At 37.6% G+C, this 19290-nt stretch overlaps 1 protein-coding gene across 12 annotated transcripts in view; it reads left to right on the forward strand.

The window, feature by feature from the left end:
• Positions 1–19290, forward strand: part of TP63 (tumor protein p63) — a 255639-nt gene that overhangs the window by 163627 nt on the left and 72722 nt on the right. For 10 of the 12 annotated variants that reach the window (XM_004089711.3, XM_030822973.1, XM_003256651.4 and 7 more), the window contains one exon: positions 1940–2194. The exons of the other annotated variants lie outside the window; for them this stretch is intronic. In XM_004089711.3, coding sequence (XP_004089759.1) covers positions 1940–2194 — 255 coding nt within the window. The remainder of the gene's footprint in view (positions 1–1939; positions 2195–19290) is intronic. 12 annotated transcript variants of the gene reach the window in all.

Raw genomic sequence — 19290 nt, forward strand, 5'->3', positions numbered from 1 at the left:
TGTCAGGGACGGCTGCCTCCCTAATTGTACTGCTGTAGGGAGGCACGTGCCTTTGGGAGCATTATCTGATTCCTACAGGACGTTCAAGAGTGCTTTGTATACTGACCCTTAACTTGAACACAAAGAATATCTTTTCAATCCCCTTCCCAGGCTGTTGCCTCAGGCTTGGATACCTAAGAGCTTTAGTTCAGCCGGGGTATGGACCATTGATAGGGGCTCAGGTTTTATTTTTTTGTCCCCTAGTTGTCTTACCTACAGTTTGGCCACACCTGCCAGGAGAGAAAGCTGAAGATGGTGGATAAGCGGTGGATAGCAGCTACAGAAGTCAGAAGGGAGAGAAGGCGAGACAAACAGCTGCTCTTGTCAGCATGGGGATAAGTGTAAAGAGATTAATAGTTATTTGAAGAGCAAATGGGGACATGGCATTCAGCAGTGGAATGCAAATGCATGAATGTAATGGAATGAGCATGTGACTATTAACATTTAGACAAATGCTTCCTGGACTGAATGGAATGGCAGAGCCCACTACTTCTCCTCCCCCTGTGGAAAAAAAAAAAAAAGTTCAATAAAATAATTAAAAGTTTGAAATTTTAAAAAAGATAAGCCTAGCTCCTATTTCTTTGTAAGTTTGTTCTTCTCTATAGTTTTACTTAATCTGGGACTCTCAGTTACATTTCAACTGAAGAGCTAGGCCTACTTCCTTTATAAAATATGTACGAATAGGACTGCCTTCATCTTGCTTTTGATTTTTTTTTTCTCGCTCATTAGGTTGATGAAACAAGGTTTCTGTGTGTTGGAAGGTTTTACAAAGGAAAAACAACTGTACCATAAGCTGGTTGCCCTTTCTGTTCATTTTGGCTTAGGTTTAGAAATGACGATAGGCTGATTTGCCTACTCTGGCTGACAGTTTTGATGGCATGGGCAGGGCCCTGAACTCAGAACCAGAAGATTCAGCTCTGAAAGCCCCAGTCATTGTGTTAGCGGATGCTAGGGCAAATGCTTTACCTCTCCGATAGTAATACAGTCAGGTTTTTTGTAGAGTAAATGAGGCAAAATTAATTTATTCCTTCATAAATATGTTCTTGAGTACTTTTACTCTGTGCTTGGGCCCGTTCACATAGAAGACATAAAACCATCTGGCAGAAGGAAATACACAAGCTAATGTATTTTTGAATTATATTGAGCATAGAATTTTCCTCATAAGTAGCTGGTATTTCTCTTACAAATGTTCTACTCTAGAAAAGAATAAATTTCTATTAAGAAAATGAAAGAACAAATAAAAAAAATTGGACCGGTTTGGATGATTTACTAGCAGGTTACTTTTTAAAATACATAGTTGGGTGTCCCTAACCCTGCTACCCATGATCCTCCAGTCTTTGTGAAACCAGTCCTTAGGGGGTTGGGTGGTACACTCTTGGCACTCTGGGACAGAATGTGGAATTGTAAGATTAAGAGAAAATTCGAAGGTCATTTGATTTTGCCCCCTATGCAACAATTTAACACTTAAATCCCCTCTGGAACATACCTATCAAGTGGTCTTTCTCATTTTGTGTAACATGCCCCACCCCCCACCAACAACCTCAAAATGGAGTAACAGGCAGTATCCATTTAAAGACGTCCTAAGCATCCACTGAGCACTGGGAACGTTTTGCCTAGTTTGTGAATAAGCATCTACTCTATTTTCAAATGCTCTGTAGGAAGTCAGTCTCCAGAGGTGGCACATAGAGCTGAGTGATCTGGAAAAGCCGTTACAAACACACACATGCCCAGACTTCTCGTTTTCTCTGTTTATCAAAAATCAACGGTTTTACTTTGAATGTGAAGTGCTTCCGACCTGAGGTCCATCTCTGTAGAATGCATTCACCCATGGATGCCTTTTTTTGGAGCAATGGTCTGTGGCTTAAACGGCTAATATTGGGGTTTCTGGGTGTCCTTGCAGCCACAGTACACGAACCTGGGGCTGCTGAACAGCATGGACCAGCAGATTCAGAACGGCTCCTCGTCCACCAGTCCCTATAACACAGACCACGCGCAGAACAGCGTCACGGCGCCCTCGCCCTACGCGCAGCCCAGCTCCACCTTCGATGCCCTCTCGCCATCCCCCGCCATCCCCTCCAACACCGACTACCCAGGCCCGCACAGTTTCGACGTGTCCTTCCAGCAGTCGAGCACCGCCAAGTCGGCCACCTGGACGGTAAGAGCAGCGGGCACGCACGTACCTGACCCCCACGTCCAAGGATGGGCTTCCCCACGTCCCAGGGATTTCTCCCCCTTCCCAGTTTAGCAATTCCATGTTCATGGTGGGAAAGTTGTCTTTGAATATTCAATACTGAACCAGAGAGAGAGAAAGTGCCAGTTAGTGGGAAAAGTCCCAATTTAGGAACCAAATGTCTGCGTTCTAGCCAGCTCCTGGCAACTTCAGTCAGTGTGTTCCTGCCTGCTTCACACTGTTGTATGTGAAAGTTTATGGAGAAGTGAAGAGCGCTGTGCCAGTAAGAAGTATCATAATCATGGGATATGTGTTTACAGTCTCCAGAATGTGAAAGTGTTGACCAGTCTCATTATTGTAAAAAAGTAAGTGTCACATTAAGGTGTGATTTTAAAAGCTGAGTAAAATAATGTATATAGTGTTATAAAAATTAAGAAAATAAAATCCCATTTATGAAGGAAGGATGAATATGTTTCTAAATGTAGGTATCAATAAATTATAATTTATCAGTAAATTGTATAATTTCTTATAAATTACTATTTATAATTTATCAGTGATTTATAATTTATTGATATGTATATATTTATTTAATTTAGAAACATTCTTTTCAAAAAGGAAGCCTTTAAATATACATATCACAGCCCTGAATTAGTCCAAAGAAATTGTTAAAAAAAAACTTTCTGCATGTAAGTTTTCTAAGGAAGCATGGAATTTTCTTTTCATAAATTAGGAAGATACAAGAATTAGTCCAAAGAAATTGTTTACAAAAATCTTTCTGTATATAACTTTTCTAAGGAAGCATGCAATTTTCTTTTTCATAATTAGATACAAGAATATTTTATTTTGAAGTGTATTTTGAAATGTATTATAACACGAATAAAGCCCAGGTATAAAAGAGGGCACCTACAAAGCTGGTTTTAACTGGTTGATCAAAGAATGTTCAAGACCAAAGTGGTATGTTTGTCAAACAACTTCATGTTTACATGGATTATAGAAATGCTTCCAAATATCATCATCTTAATAAAAAGTAGCTTTAGAATTGTTTTGACAGTTTTTTCCCTCTTTGACAAATGGATTTCTTTGGAAAGCATTTCTATGTTTATGTTATATATAGTGTCCAGTTCATTCCAGCCTTTAGTTGGTATAGTTTATAAAATGGTCAGCATGCCTAAGACCTATTACACTCTAACATCATTTCACATCCATTTCATCTTTTTCACCTCATTTCTTTGTGAAGTACCCAGGACAAGTTTTATAACTTCCACTGTGCTAGTGAGGAAAGCTTAAGAAGTTGGAGGTTAAGAGGCATGCCTAAAGTTACAGAAACTTGTGTGTAGCTGAGCCTGTTTTTCATTTCTGCTTCCCTCTCACTGGATTGTATCCTTTCTTTCAACCATTTTATATCAGGATCTCCCAAAATTGTCTACAAATTAATGTTATTTTAGTTCTTTCCTCTTGTGGTTTGAGAAGTAATTCTCCTGTGGCTCATATTTCAACTGTAGAGCATGAATATCAGCTTAAAACTTGATCTCTCCTCCACGTGTTACTTATCAATGGTGTCATAATCCTTAGTTTCCTCTACTTTTATAATTCTGGAGGCGATGGATACTGCAGGTGAGTAAACTTAGAGTTTATAGGCTTCAAATAGTTGGTTGATTGATCTAAGTAGTATCTTGCTAAAGAGCTACTAGAATAACCATTTTATAAATGGAGCACTGATATCTCTTAGGTCACTAACCAGACCATTTACAGTCACCAGTCTTCAAAGCTAACAGTTACTAATTTAGTTTACTCTGCCAGGGCTCCATTATATTAGGAGTCGGCATGTCTGACTAGATGATGGGCATATTAGGGCTGCTAAATAAATAATCGCTTTTTTTCCCTGTAAAATTGTTAGAAAACCGTGGGGATGAATCTTGATGTAAGTACAGCATCAAATTAGTTATCCTTCCCTGTCCCTTCCTCACTACCTCCTCATACAGAAATCTTAAAGTCAGCTGGGCTTGGTGGCTCACACCTATAATCCCAGCACTTTGGGAGGCCGAGGCAGGCAGATCACGAGGTCAGGAGTTCCAGACCAGCTTGGCCAACATAGTGAAACCCTGTCTGTACTAAAAATACAAAAATTAGCCAGACGTGGTGGTGGGTGCCTGTAGTCTCAGCTACTGGGGAGACTGAGAAAAGAGAATCACTTGAACCTGGGAGGCAGAGGTTGTGGTGAGCTGAGATCACGCCACTGCACTCCAGCCTGGGCAACAGAGCAAGAGTCAGTCTCCAAAAAAAAAAAAAAAAATTAAAGTTATTTTCAGGTTTAGCACAATCCTAAACCATCACTCAAAGCCCCTCTTTCAGAGAAGTGAATTGTCTCACTCAAAAAGGTTGGAGATCTCTACCAAAATGGTAGGTTTAAAAGAAAAGAAAATATTCTGGTACACTGGTAAAATTTCCTTACATGTGACAGCAGTGATATCAGTGCCCTGAAAAAAGGGATACGCTGTGGTGATGAGAAAAGGGCGCTGACTGGGAGACAGAAAACCTGGATTATGGTCTCGATCATTTATGTAAACTTAGCCAAGTCACTTGATCTTTCTAAAATTCAGTCTGTGCCTCAGATGAGAAAGAGGATGAGGATGGTGAAACCTACTGTTTTCTTAAGGTGAGATGATAGTATTAATAATTAACAGGAAGTTATTAGAAGGACTTTGGTTCTTATCGATATATTGTCTGCCATTCATTGAGTGTCCTTGGTTAAGTGATTTTGCTTCTCTTGGATTTTTGTTCAACTTTCTGCATTCTACCTATAAATTTTACAGTAAGGTTTCTACTCATATATCACATGGTAATTATATTTTTATTAAATTTCTTTCTCGTTCACAACCAGGCTTATTTCAGGCCCAGTTCATTTCTTCTAAATTAGGGCACTTGAACCCTTATCTGAGCAGCTACTGAGATCACCTAAAAAGATGTAAGTTGTTCATCATGGATACTTGCATCTTAGCTTCTGATTCTTTGAGGCAAATTATAGATCCTCATGTTTATAAACAGACTTCCCATTTTAAAAAGTATTTTTTCATATAGTTATCTTAGTTGAGCCTCATAACCAAGTTTGTAATCCCCAGTTTTATAGATGAGGAAACTCGAAGATGTAAAGAACACATGGCTAACACCAGCCAAGGGTGGGGAAGAATCCAGGCCTCCTTCACCCCAATTCAGGTCTCTCCACCATCCTAGTTAGACTGTTTCTCCTCTGGATTGAGAGCAGGGAGGGGCATACAGGAGCAGGCAGTGCCTGTGTAGTTTGGAGCTTGCCTCTTATGTCCCAGAGTCCAACTGGTAGAGAAATTTTTTGTGCCTTATTACACAACACCTATTTGTTAGGCATTTGTGCATTTTCAAGCAATTTTTCAAAATAAAATGCTGCATTTTAGAACTGCCCACAAACTGAAAGAAACAGAAGCAGCTGTCATTAGGGGGAGATCATGTTTATCGCATAGTCTTCTGGTAATTCTTTAATAAAAATATTTTTAGTACCATTTTATCACTTGCAATCCTTTCATGTCAAGTTTTCTTTTTTAACTTTTCTGGTTTTACCCTCAGGATTACTGTCAAAATATAGCTAATATATTTAAAGTATATGTGCATTTTTCCTTTGCTTTTCTGTGTTTTAAATAACAAATGTGATTGTGTTTCCAGTTCTACAAAAATATGGGATTTATTTTAAACTCCTTTCAATGAAATGAAGTAAAATAAGACAACATTTTTCATCTTCTCTGTTTCACACACACATACATACACCACAAACCAACATTTGCTTTAGTTTTGGATTTTCTTATTTCCACAATTTAATTGATACTAGTTACAGAGGCCTACCATTTAATCTAATGTAGTGCTGGTCTAGCATTTTAGCTGGGAATCGTTAATCACAGGACAGTTGAAAGAATGGTAGTGTGGAGATGGCAAGAAACTTAAATTCAGATTTCAACTCTGAAACTTACTAACAGCATATGGGGCTTTCACCAAAAATTCAATCTCTCTAAACCTTACTTTTCTCACCTACAAATGGGAACATTAATACTTTCCTTATCGTGAGGATTACTTCATGTAAACATACCTATTAGCACCTAGCTACTCATATGCTCCCAAGTGTTTATTGAGTCTGAATTTGAATTTCTTCGGTTCGTGAGTTCGTTGTAGTTTTGTTGAGGCTTCAACAAGGCTTTAGTGCCTTTAGTTGTACTAAAGGTACTCATTTGAGAGAATGAAAAATAAAATTTCAACTAATGTTTTTTTCTTAATGCTTTTGGGCTATTAACATGCATGCTTTATAGAGGGACTGTGATACTATCCACTGTCCAAATATATGAATAGATGGTATAGGGTGATAACAGCTTCTCCTGAACGCAGACTTCTGCAGGCTGCTCTGCTGCTTTCTGAAGCCTGCCCAAGCAGACGTAGGCTCTCCTTGTCAGTGCAAGGAAGGGCCCTTTCCAGATTTAAGAGCCCATTGATTTTTGACATTTGTTCCTCATTTTTAATCTGATGCTTCATTATGGGAATGCCTTTTTGTATTCTTTGTGTTAAAGAATAACAGCGGGCCTTATTTACGGCAGAGTCAACATATTAATGTATAATGACAAACTACTGGAAGCAACCTGATCAGTCACCAAGTGAAAAACTAGATTAATAAATCATGGCATGTTATAAGCAATAACCATATGGCCATTAGAAGGAATTCTCTGTACTGATAAGGAAGGCTTTGGGAGTTGCTGGTGAGGGAAAGAGAAAGTTTTCTGTGGCACTTGCTTGAGAACTGAGAGTCCTGGTGAGGAACCCCGCTTACAGGGGCAGTGTTTCTTTGTGCTCCCCTCTAGTGATGAGGCTTCTTGGTGAATATAGTTCAGTCTGTCTCGATTATTGGCCTCACACACCTTTGCCAGTTTGAGAGCTATTTTTCACAGCTCATGACACAAGAGTACTCTCTGTGTGCACGCGCCATGAAAATCCTCAGGTTGTTTTTTTGCTTTGTTTTGTTTTTTAAATTGTGTTCAGACTGAAGTAAGGACCCTACCCCTGGGACATAGGATCACTTTTTGCTGTTGTATCTTTCTCCTGTCATTGACCTCAAGGTCTTGTATGGCAGACACCCTGATCCAGTGCCCAGCACAGTGTCCAGCATACAGTAAACCTTTAATAAATGGGAAGGAACTTTTTTTCTTCTCATAATTAAAGGAAACAGTTGTAGTTCGCAGCAGGAGCCCTCAATTCTGACTCTGACTGTGAACTGCCCGTGAATTTGTTCCCTTCAGCCTTCACCCATGATTTATAGACAGCGTTCTTCCTTTGCCTTTCTTAACCATGCCAACTTCGTGTCATGTTCAGAGCTTTGGAGAATTTGACTTGAGCAAGTGGAGAGATTAGGGAGGTGGCGTTTGAAAGGGGAACAGCCAGTTCCCGGGAGAGTTCCATTGATCCCAGCATATGGGTCTTGGTCTCGCAAGCTCACTCCCTTTGGCTCCACGGGCAGGCTGAGATGCGTGCCTGCGGCCCACCCTCCCTGTCATCAGGTTACCTGTAATGTAAGACTTTTAGAAAAAGGCTGCCAGCTCTGCAGAAATCTAATGCAACCCAGCCAATTGCATGGCCCTCTGGAATTTAGAGACTCTTAAGAATAGCCCATCAAAGGACAAGATGTACAGACAAACTCTTCGATGGTAAATAGGATTTAACAGTTTTCTTTCACAAGGGAAGCACTTCCCCCATTAAAGTCTGAGTCTCATCTGGGGCTTGATCTAATCTTACAATTGAGTGGCTGTTAGATTTTATTGGTGAGGGGCAGAAGTCAGTAGCTCGTGCCACTGGTACATGTGTTTGTGTTTATCGTAACAAGATAATTTTTACTTCTTGCCATAGCTGTTTCATAAATTATGTGAGATATGTATCAGGTGCCTTTTTGTGCCGCTCCCATGATGAAGCAAATAACAACATTGAGCATATTAATCTGTTATCTAAACTATTTCTTAGTTCAGAGAGTATTGAGGAAGAATGTGCTAAATAAAATGCTTAGAGATTCTTGGTGATGGTTCAAGTAACTTACCTCTAGGTTTTGGATTTAAAAGGAATGTTCATTGTAAGGCATGCTTTGGAAGAGTTGTTCCCTGGTCCAGGGCAGAATAACTGAATCAGCTTTCTTGCCTGCGTTTGTTTAGATTGACTCTAGGTTAACGTATTTGTATTTGTGATGAGCCAGTTTAATCTAATCTAATGCTTATCAGCCTCCCATACTATTTTGAGTGATTTGTTCACTGCACCATGGAGTGTCTATTTAAAATTAAACTGATCTTGATTTATTGCATGTGAACATTATAAAAACTATTGATTTTAAAAATGAATAATTTAAATAAAGCTTATATTTCTTTTCTTACTACAAAGAGTAACAGCAAAAATCCTCTGCTTTTCCCTTTTCTTCTTTCTCCCTATTATTCTCCTCTTCCCCCATTTCTTCTCCCCCTTCCTTCTACTCCTTCCTTCTCTTTTTTCTTCATTTATGTTATTATCATTAGTTAATTTGGTTTTGTAGGTATCAGCTACATGGTATCTTGTTTTTTCCGTTTGTTTTTGTTTTTTTTTGTTTTTTTACTATAGCTTCGCTCTTCTCCATAAATTAATATGGAGAACATGATATATATCAATCACCATGAAAATTTTCATCAAGATTAAATTTTCAGACCCTTTTCATGTAACAAATCACTTTGGCGAATAATAATGGGCTGCTTTAAAGGTAGCAAACTCCAATGTCATTGGGGTCAGGGAGGTAGCATAAATGAGCCAAATGATAAGTACAGAAACTGTGGCAAAACAGCTTATATACTCTGTCTACAAGGACACCTGCTTTACAATCCCAGACTGTTGTCACAGGGGAAAGTAAGCCTAGTATTAAAATATTTAAAATATTAAATTAATTATCACAATATTAAACTGTTAAATATTAATTTTTTAAAATGAGTAACTAGAAACCTGGGTTTGTATGTAATACCTTCATATCTTAAAATGATGATACTAATTTAAAAAAAAAGTTGTAAAACACTATAGGCCAAACAAAACAGTACACAGGCTGCATGCCATCCTGTGCAAGGTGTTAATGGTAACAAGGGGAGATTACTAAATGTTTAAATAAATTAATTGGAAGTTAGTTACTAAAATAAAATGACTGGAATCAGCATCTAAGAGAAAGGTTACTAGTAGGTATATTTTATTCAGAAGTAATAATTCTTTATTCCTTTACAAAGTCATATAGATTAATCTCTTGTTGCATTTAACTAAGCAATACATTATCAGCACATATTTTTCTCAACTTGTTTTCTTACAGCAAATGACCTTTCCACTTCTCATTTTTATGTCATTTTATATTTTAAAAATCTAATGATATGCAGTATTGGATACTTGGAAGTTTATTGTTTGTTTGTTCCTATGCTTATCATTAGAGAATTATGGAACTCTGTAACTTAACTCCTTAAAATTGGCCAAAGTTATACTCAGAAAAGAGCTCTGAGATTTAAAGGGCTTCTCATCAATTTTCTCAGCTTACTAACAGATAGCTTATTTTTAATTGGCACATAGTGTGCCAGAACAAAAATCACCTGATAATTGAAGTACAAAGAGAAAATAATGTCATAAGAACTTTTAATGACTCTAGAAAACTATATCATTAAGCTCAACAGAGATCCCTTAAAGTGAATGTAAACTTAAAATCAGCCCTGAGTGATGTGTGCCATTTATTGTGGGATTGTTGCTCTTGGTACATTTCCATACATCAGCTTTGCACTTTCTCCTGTTCGCGTTCCCCAAATTAGCTATTTCCATAACGTGACCAAGTCTATGCAGTTGTTCCTACCTGCTTTGGTAAAGGGCCGATGTGTGTTTCTCATGAAAAGTCCTCAGCAGTTTCAGCTGTCGTATCATGAGTAAAACCATATAACTATACATAAAATAAAACCCCCTGGTTTTATATTAGCAGCAATTGGTATGTCTAGTCAGGTCACTGTGACTGAAAGGAGACTTGAGATAATGTAGCTTTCCAACAACTTCCAATTCTTCAAAATGAAAGAAGAGTTTATTGTAGAATAGAAAGATAGAAAGATAATTCTTCAGTTCTTTGAAGCCCTGCAGACATTTTGTAGATATGGAATGGTTTTTAGAACGATGGATCCTGTAATGAGGCACACAGGGGCCTAAAGGTAATGATCTTAGTAGATTTCTCTCTTGTGGTTTTTAGTAACGAGCATGACCCTGTCATCAGGCCCCCCATGTGAAATTTAAAAGAAAATTTGGTAGTAGTCAGAGACCCTGGATCTAATTTATTGTGAGGTAAATTAGGGAGGGATTCTCACTTTACCGATAGAATGAGACTTCTCATTTTAGTCTGAATTTAATAACGAAGATTCACGTGGGGAAAAAAAAAAAAAAAACCTACAACTTGCCACCTTGTTATTGTACCAGAAAGGACGGAAAACAGAGCAGGGACCTTAATTGCTAATTGTGTTCGTACCAAACTTTCAAGTTCATTGATTAAATAGGAGTTCCTTCTTGGGTTAGTGCCTAAGTTTTTGTTTTTGTTTTGCTTCGTGTGCTGTTCAGCCAGTATCATCTGCATTGAATCTTATAAAAACTATAATGAATAAGTCGAGGAGAGTATTTCTAAAGACTTTCCCTTTGAGTGGTTTCCAAGTTGTATTAAATAAGAAGACTAATGATTACTTAAGGTTCTCATTTGAATTTGAGAAGACATCTGACAGGCTCCTGAGGAGTGTGACTCATTAAGTAGAATACGGGACTCAGAAGGACAACTTTGGGGTACTAACAAGCTATATGAACTGGGGCAGGTCTTTTGTCTCTGTCTGTATGTTAAATGAGTATTATAATTTTTACTTGGCAAGATTGCTGTGAGGCTTAATTAAAGTTTATAAAGTACTTTGGGAGCCTGAGAGATGAAGCTCTAAAAACATAATATGTTATTATCTCATCCTGGATTTTTGTTTTTAGATTTACTTGCTTGAATCTGTATCATAACGATGCTTACAATTCAGGCAGTTTTCTGAGGTTTTTTATTTCTACAAAGACATGAAATAAAATAACATAAATATATAAGTCCCTAGACATTAATATGGGATGAAAAAATTATACGTAATTTTTTTCTGATGTAAAAGAGTTTCTTCTTAAAAAACGTTTAATTGAATCTTATATCTGTTGACCAGCTTTATGTTTTTAAAAGCATTTCAATGTCTTATTGGTAACATTTTTGCAGAACCAGTAAAAAGTTTTAAAATGCAATCATCTTTACTGGGTCATGAGAAGAAAAATTTACTCCATTTAAAAAATGTAAATACCTATTTAAATGTAAATAAGGATGCACATATATATATATATAAATATATTACTCCAGTTGAATAACAATGGAATTAATTTACAGTAATTAGAATTTGATAATTTGGGCTAGAAAGATATTCCTTTCTTCAATCTTTCTGCCTTACTTTTTTCTTCCACTGTGTGTTCATTTGAGATTTTCATATTTATCAAATATAAAAATGTATATAGAGCCCTGGAGTTAATATAAATTGCCTTGAAAATTCTTTTTATTCCTACTTTGTATTCTTGAAAGGCAAATCACATTTTCCCATGAGAACAATGTCATAATTATGGATAAAATTTCTGACCAAGGTATTGTCATCAAGTAAGTAATAGATATGTTTAACTCTGTGTCATAAAAGCAAAGCTATTACCACCATAAGCCACTGTAATTATTTGAAATAGCAAAATGATTCTCATTGTCACATAAAGTTTGCTTAAATATTTTGTATGCCTTGACATATATGTATTAATTTTACTTATAAAGTGTTATTTTTATAAACTTATCTAGAACTGACTGCTATTATAATAAATAACATTTTGACATGCCATAACTTTGATCCACTTCGTGGGGAATAATTTGAGAAGCCTATGTTTCTCAAAATTTTCATAGGAAAATTAGAATGGATACTTGTATAATATATTCCTGTTACTAGGAATGATGCTCAAAAAAATTCTATAGTGTAAGTCAGTCTTCATTTTAAGCAATTGAATCAATTTTTAATGATATTACTTAAGAATTTTGCTTGTAAGAAAAAAAACTGTATCTGATTGAATCTGAAAATGTAGTTTTGGAGTGTATTTACTATTCCTGCCTGATACCCCACTCCCCAAAACAGAGCAGTCTTGAGGAAATAAAAGGTCCTCAAAGGCAGCTAGATATGAGAAGAGTTTGAATTGCTAATGGGGAGACTTGTAGACCTTTGCCTTGATGTTAGAAAAGGAATTTGAGAACATGATTTGTGTGTTAGACCCAGAGTTTGTCTTTAAACACAATTCAAGTTTATCACCTTTCTTATAACCTTTCTATACAAAACCATGGATTTAGTGAATAAAGCATTTAGCAAATGGTGGATAGTTGATAGATAAAGCAGATTGACCAACAGGTAAAAATAGAAAGTATTTTCATAGTAGGAATTTGGAATAACTTTTTCTATATTCCCAAAGTTAGGATGGATGCCTAGAAAATGTATCCTTATTGTGATGATTAAAAATCTCTTTCTGAACTAAGACACATAAGAAAGTAACATTTTTCTCCTTTGCTTATTCTCCCACCCAGGCTGTATTGAAGTTATACAAGTATAAGCAAATGTACACTGTTTTTTAAAATGCTTTAGTCTACTTTTGTTACCTTTAAGTTTAGCTACTTGGCAAATAATTATTTTTAATATTGCTTAAGTCAAGTCTTTTACAAATAGAATTGTCAACATCCAAGAGTTACCAAAAGATATTTCATTCTTTAGATTTTTGTTGTTCTTTCTCAGTACTCACTGGTAACGGATTATATTTTACTTTTTTGTTTTTTTGTTTTTTTTTTTTGAGACAGAGTCTCGCTCTGTCACCCAGGCTGGAGTGCAGTGGTGCCACCTCAGCTCACTGCAACCTCCTCCTCCCAGGTTCAAGCAACTGTCTGCCTCAGCCTCCTGAACAGCTGGGATTACAGGCGCGTGCCACCACACCCAGCTAATTTTTGTATTTTTAGTAGAGATGGGGTTTCACCATCTTGGCCAGGCTGGTCTTGAACTCCTGACCTTGTGATCCACCCGCCTCGGCCTCCCAAAGTGCTGGGATTACAGGCATGAGCCACCGCGCCCGGCCCTATTTTACTTTTATCTATCGTCAATGACTACATTGAATACTTTTGTATGTAAATGTAACAAAGGCATATTGTGCAGTTATTTATACTTTATATCTGAGAATTATCACATAATTTAGCAAACATTAGCTCATCTGTGTACCTTTTGCTGTAAAAGCTATAGAGCAAGTGATGTAGATGGGGACAAGAAAATGACTCACTCAGCATCAGAACCACAAGGAACTATAGACTTCTTGCAGTCAGGTTTTCTCTTCAGAAAGCCATTAAATATATGACCATTTGTATAAGTTTCCACAATACATTCATATTTCAGAACTGATTTCTTACCTAGCACAGCATGGATTTCAGTTATAATGTTTCTCTTTGCACAAGCATGGTAGACACGGTGTTAATAGGTATAAGAATGGCTCTGGGAACAATCTTTTACGTTTTTATAGACTCTTTTCTCACACCTCTCCGCCAACCTAAGTGTAATTGTCATCTAAGACACTTTGAGTTTAGGGGTGGAGATAGGGAATCGTCAGAAGGAACCAAAGGAGAAAGGGGAAGTGAAATGGTTTGTTGGATACTAGTGAGTGGAGCCTTTTACAAAAGTACAATGCACGCATTTTACATTTGTTAGTTAGATGTTTTCTAAGATGCTTTTGTAGCTCTGATAGTATATTTTTATGGACATAGACTTCTAATATGAGGAAGAAACCCAAACTAATTCAAATAGCATATTAAAATTCAATCTATCTACAGCCTTCACATCCTTAATTATTACATTCTGTAATCTCATGGGTATTTTTGCTTCCAAATATAATACCAATTATTGCCTTCAGTTTTCTTTTCAGGAGAGTTGACTGAACTATTTCAGGAAAGAAGATGTCTTACTTTCCTTTGCCTAGTAAGCCTTGCTGCTTTTTGAAAACAGTGCATTTTCTTCAAAATATACCCAATACTTTAGGTGGTCTTAATGAATGAATAGTATGTAATTGTATATACTTTTCTAAAATGCTTTGAAACTTCCAGGAAAGAAGGTCTTATTAAATATCTATTTGAATTTTAGTGAAAAGAACAACAAAAAAAGCAATAACAAATTAAGACCTTTGATTCATGTGTACTAGCAGTGGTTTTATTTTGGTAGTTAGTGCCATGATGTAATTGAAGCAGTATTTTCATATAGAAGCATTTTTTACTTTTATGATCTTTCTACTTGTTAGAAGTATTCTTTTATTGTAGTTACTTTTGAATGTATGTTTCCCTTGCACTGACTCAGAATACAGCCTCACTTCACAGCGCTTAGATTTGATTCCTGCATTCATACTGTTTGCCTTTGAGGGTCCTGGTGACTGCACTAATGTTCACCTCCTCCAGAGCCAGAGAGAAAGAAATGGCCACAGCTACTTTGTCATCTTTTGTCACTGGTCTCAATAGAGGGTCAAGTGTGCTTACCACATGAAGGACGCTTCAGAACAACAAGCGAAAGAATTAGAGTGAACATGTTTTGCCTGGGTACTGCCCACACTGTTATATGAACAGTGAGAGAGGTTATATTTTCCTAAGCCTCGCTTAAAGCATTCCCAACTAACAGATTTTCTGTTTTTAATGGTTTGAAATTTTGTTTTTAAGTTGTTACTTGGGCACGTGGTTGTAGGGCGTAGATTATCTCCTAATTTATTGCTTTCTTAATTTGACACTGGAATTTAGACTTCAGAAACAAAAAATGCAATACTTTGAATTATCTTCTTTCCATAAGTTCCTGATTTAAAATGAAAATGATCCCTTAACTGCTAATTACGAGATATCATATAAAGCATATGATACTTACAGTATATCTTTTTTGGTTGTTTTACAAGATGAAGATTACAAATATGATATTTAGCACATCCTGACTGTTCTTGAAAGCAGGGACTATGGCTCTTTTACTAAAGGACAAACAAAAGTGCCTAAGGAAACAGGATGGTGAAGGGGAAAGAATTCAGCTTTGTGGTCAGATGGACCTGGGGTTGAATTTCACTTCTCTCTAGCTGTGTGGCATTGGGCTAAACACTCTCTAGAGTGGCTTCCTCACCTTTCAAATAGGGATAATACTCCTTTAGGTAACAATGTTATCGGTAGGATTTGATATAATAAGTATAAAGTGCCTAAAACAATGCCTGTAAATGGTAATTTCTATTAGGATGGATCATAGATTTAGGATTAGAATTTACACTAAACCTGCCTTATTCATAGATTTGTGCAGAATCATAGCAGGAAATCTCCATAAAGTAGCTCTAGCCTCTGCTGCCTAGTAGATGTGATATATTAGGATAGTACTTTAAAATTTTTACCCCAATTAAGAGCAGAGGAAAATGAATGGCTACATTAGGCATCCTGAGGGTTTAATCTGAAATGGCCCATAGAAGACATATCATTTTCTTTCTGAAAGACTTATTTCAACTTTGCATTTAAATATAAATATATATTTAAATATAAGTATTTCTTCCCCTCATTAAAAAGTATTTAAAACTGTTGTTTCAGGAAGATGAGTAGTATTTATCTTGTACCATTGAGTTATTATACCCAGGCGCACTACCAGGCACACTTCTGATGTACAAGTGCCTTCAATAATTGTTTCCGAAGCACAATTCTAAGTTGAAGTGCCCTGGGAAAGAGCATTGCTTATTTTTGTAGCCTCAGCCCAAAATGACTGGGGACTCATGCTACACAATGATAGCATTCTTCATCAGTTGTATAGAGCCCCTTCTTTATGGCCAGCTTTCCTAGAGATATTTTAGACTTCTTTAGATGTCCCCAAAGGCACAATAACCACATAAGAAGGGAAGCAACAGGAAGGCAGATTGCAGCAGAAAATGAATGGTCAGGGCTCTCTAGGGGTGGCATGCACTGCCTCCGGTGGTGGTGAGTTTTCCACCTCCAGAGAGTGAGAGACCCTTGACTCAAGTTTTAGATGACAGAAACTATCAAGCAGCCTCTGAAGTTCCCCTTGAATTCAAATTCTATGCGTCCAGAAGAGAAGTATTTTGTGACCAGAAAGATATAGAATGACTGCAGTTGACCTTTTCTATGCCAGACCATTGGTTAACTGAAGAGAGTAGACTCCCCAGACAGGCAGTGGACTCAGCCTACATCAAAACACACAGCAAGCCTTCTGTGCCTTTCCCAGGACAGTGACTCTTCTTTTCTCTCTGAAGCTGTGGTTCTATGTAGGAAACTGCATAGGGTGAAGCTAAAAGGTAGGATGGGCCAGCCTATGTAGGGGAAGGCATTTTAACTCTATCGCAAGGGCAGTGTGCTGACATTGCATACTTTTTGAGCACCTCTTCAGATCAGTATAGAAAGTAGATTAACCTGACCGCAGAGGGAGTTGTTTGGAGGGGCCTGCAGTAAAGGAGAGCAGTTTGAAGAATGCCAGGGCATGCAGACGCACACTGTGAGCTGAGCACTCAGTCGGTGATGTGGCTCAGTCAACAGGGGAAGGACAGAGGTGAGATAGGGCAAGAGTCAGTTGCTGAAGTCACTACTCCAAAGGGCTAGATAGAAAGGTAGGGAGGGCAATGGGGAGCCAGAAAAGGAGCCTAACTGATTCGCTATTTTACTAGAGCAGGTCTGTCCTAAAGGCTTGGCTGCCATTCTCTAGCTGGGACGTTGACAAATCACTTCCTCCCTGGTGCCTCAGTTTTCTTGTCTTCAAAATGAGGATGATGCTACCTATCCTGAAGGGTTATTGTGAGGATTAAATGAGGTGATGGGGTGAAAGTGATTTGTAAACTAGGAAGTCTGTCATGCAAACCGCATGATAGAGGCAGCAGGTGTACCTTTCAGCTTTCTGTCTTGCGAAATGAACATTTGTATCCTCTCATCTGGGGTCCAAGACGAAGGTACTGGTTCAGTGAGATACCTCTTATCCAGCCTAATCTCAAGACTTCCTTTCATGCTCTCTCTCTGTCACACCTATTAATAAATGCCAAAAGCCTAATAGCTCCCCAAACCTTGATCCTTTCAAGAGGATCCTTTCAAAGGAAACCTGCCTTTCCTCTCTCCTTGAGGAGAAACCAAAGTAGTCTAGTGAATAAAATTCATATTTTTCTCCCGGGCTGATTGAAATGGCTGGCTGCGGGAGCCCAGGGCCTTTTTGTAGGACTCTTTTTTTTTTTTTTTTTGAGACGGAGTCTTGTTCTGTCACCCAGGCTGGAGTGCAGTGTCACAATCTTGGCTCACTGCAACCTCTGCCTCCCGCTTTCGAGCCATTCCAGATTCGAGCCATTCTCCTGCCTCAGCCTCCCCAGTAGCTAGGACTACAGGTGCCTGCCACCATGCCTGGCTAATTTTTGTATTTTTAGTAGAGATGGGGTTTCACCATGTTGGTCAGGCTGGTCTTGAACTCCTGACCTCAGGTGATCCACCTGCCTCAGCCTCCCAAAGTGCTGGGATTACAGGAGTGAGCCACCGCACCTAGCCTGGACTTTTCTAATTAGGCTGTGCCGGGGCTGCTGTGAAACTGTTTTCCTATGAAGATAGTGATTTTCTCCTTAGGGTGGCTGCTGTCACACAGCACTGCCCCTTTCCTTATAATACTTGATCACAGACACAGTAACATCTGTGCCTAGATCACAAGCCATACTTACTCTGGACGATTTTCCTCTTAAAGCACCAGGGAGGGAGAGGCCCTTGTCAGAATTCTCACGACTGAATCATTGCCATGAGCTAATGTCTCCAGTTTTATGAGTCAGTGCTGGCCCAGGCATTGGTTTTGTAGGTTTAAAAAAAAAAAAAAAGACATGGGTTAGACTCCCCTAATATCATTAGCTTGTTCAGGGGGAAAGCAAACGGAGCTATCATCAGACAGCAGCATTTTAGAAATCAGATGTTTGGTTCCTCTCCTCTGTAAGGATATAGAATAAGTGGAAGAATTTAAGAATTAAAAATAATAGTAATAAAAGCTCTCTGATTTGTACGTGTGTTTTGTTTTGCTTCTGGCAAAGAAGGTGAAATGGTGTGTTTGGGAGATGGATGTCCTTGTAATAGGCAAGATGTAGCTTGCAGGAGAACATCTGTAACAAACCCTTATTCTGCATGAGATACAGCCAAGACCTGTTTGTGTGTTAGTGCCTGTTCAAACATGTCTAATTTTTAAAATGATTTATAAAGTTTTGGAGGAATCACCTTAAAATGTTATTTCCTCACATAATAGGCATATACATTGCCAGCGTGGTGGCTAAACTATACACCCTGTTGGAGTTTGAGCAGTGCCAATATTGAGCTAAGTGATATAAAAATGGTTATCAATATGAAGCAGATATAAAAATATTAGGAATATCTGCAATCGTTCATGAGTCTACCAATTCACCCAGCAGCAGGCAAAAATAAATTATGCTTTCCAAGTCTTTAAATGTTCTTGATAGAGAATTTATGCAAAGAATAAAAGGGAAATACATGGATATTTGCTTCAAAATACCCAGAGGTGTTGCTCAAAACTTGATTAAAAATAAAATAACAGAAATGGGGATGGAAGTCAATAAGAAAAAATAAGCTTAAATAATATCAGTATCTATTAAACAACATGATTTTTAACTGTGTCTTCTCTATTCTTTCCCTTTATCATATATTTACACGTAATAGGAAATACGTTTTAAGAAAGATAGTGGAAGGCTTCTCTTTTGTTTTTAACAGCCATTGCTTATGTAGTGCTAATGCACCTTCTTAAATCCATGTGCTTTAAAAAAAATAATATTTTATGGTAGTCATGATGTATTGAGAAAATTAATTTACAGTAATTAAAATTTGATAATTTGGGCTAGAAAGATATTCCTTTCTTCAATCTTTCTGCCTTACTTTTTTCTTCTACTGTGTGTTCATTTGAGATTTTCATATTTAT

This window comes from Nomascus leucogenys, chromosome 11, assembly GCF_006542625.1.
Source record: "Nomascus leucogenys isolate Asia chromosome 11, Asia_NLE_v1, whole genome shotgun sequence".
NCBI lineage: Eukaryota > Metazoa > Chordata > Mammalia > Primates > Hylobatidae > Nomascus > Nomascus leucogenys.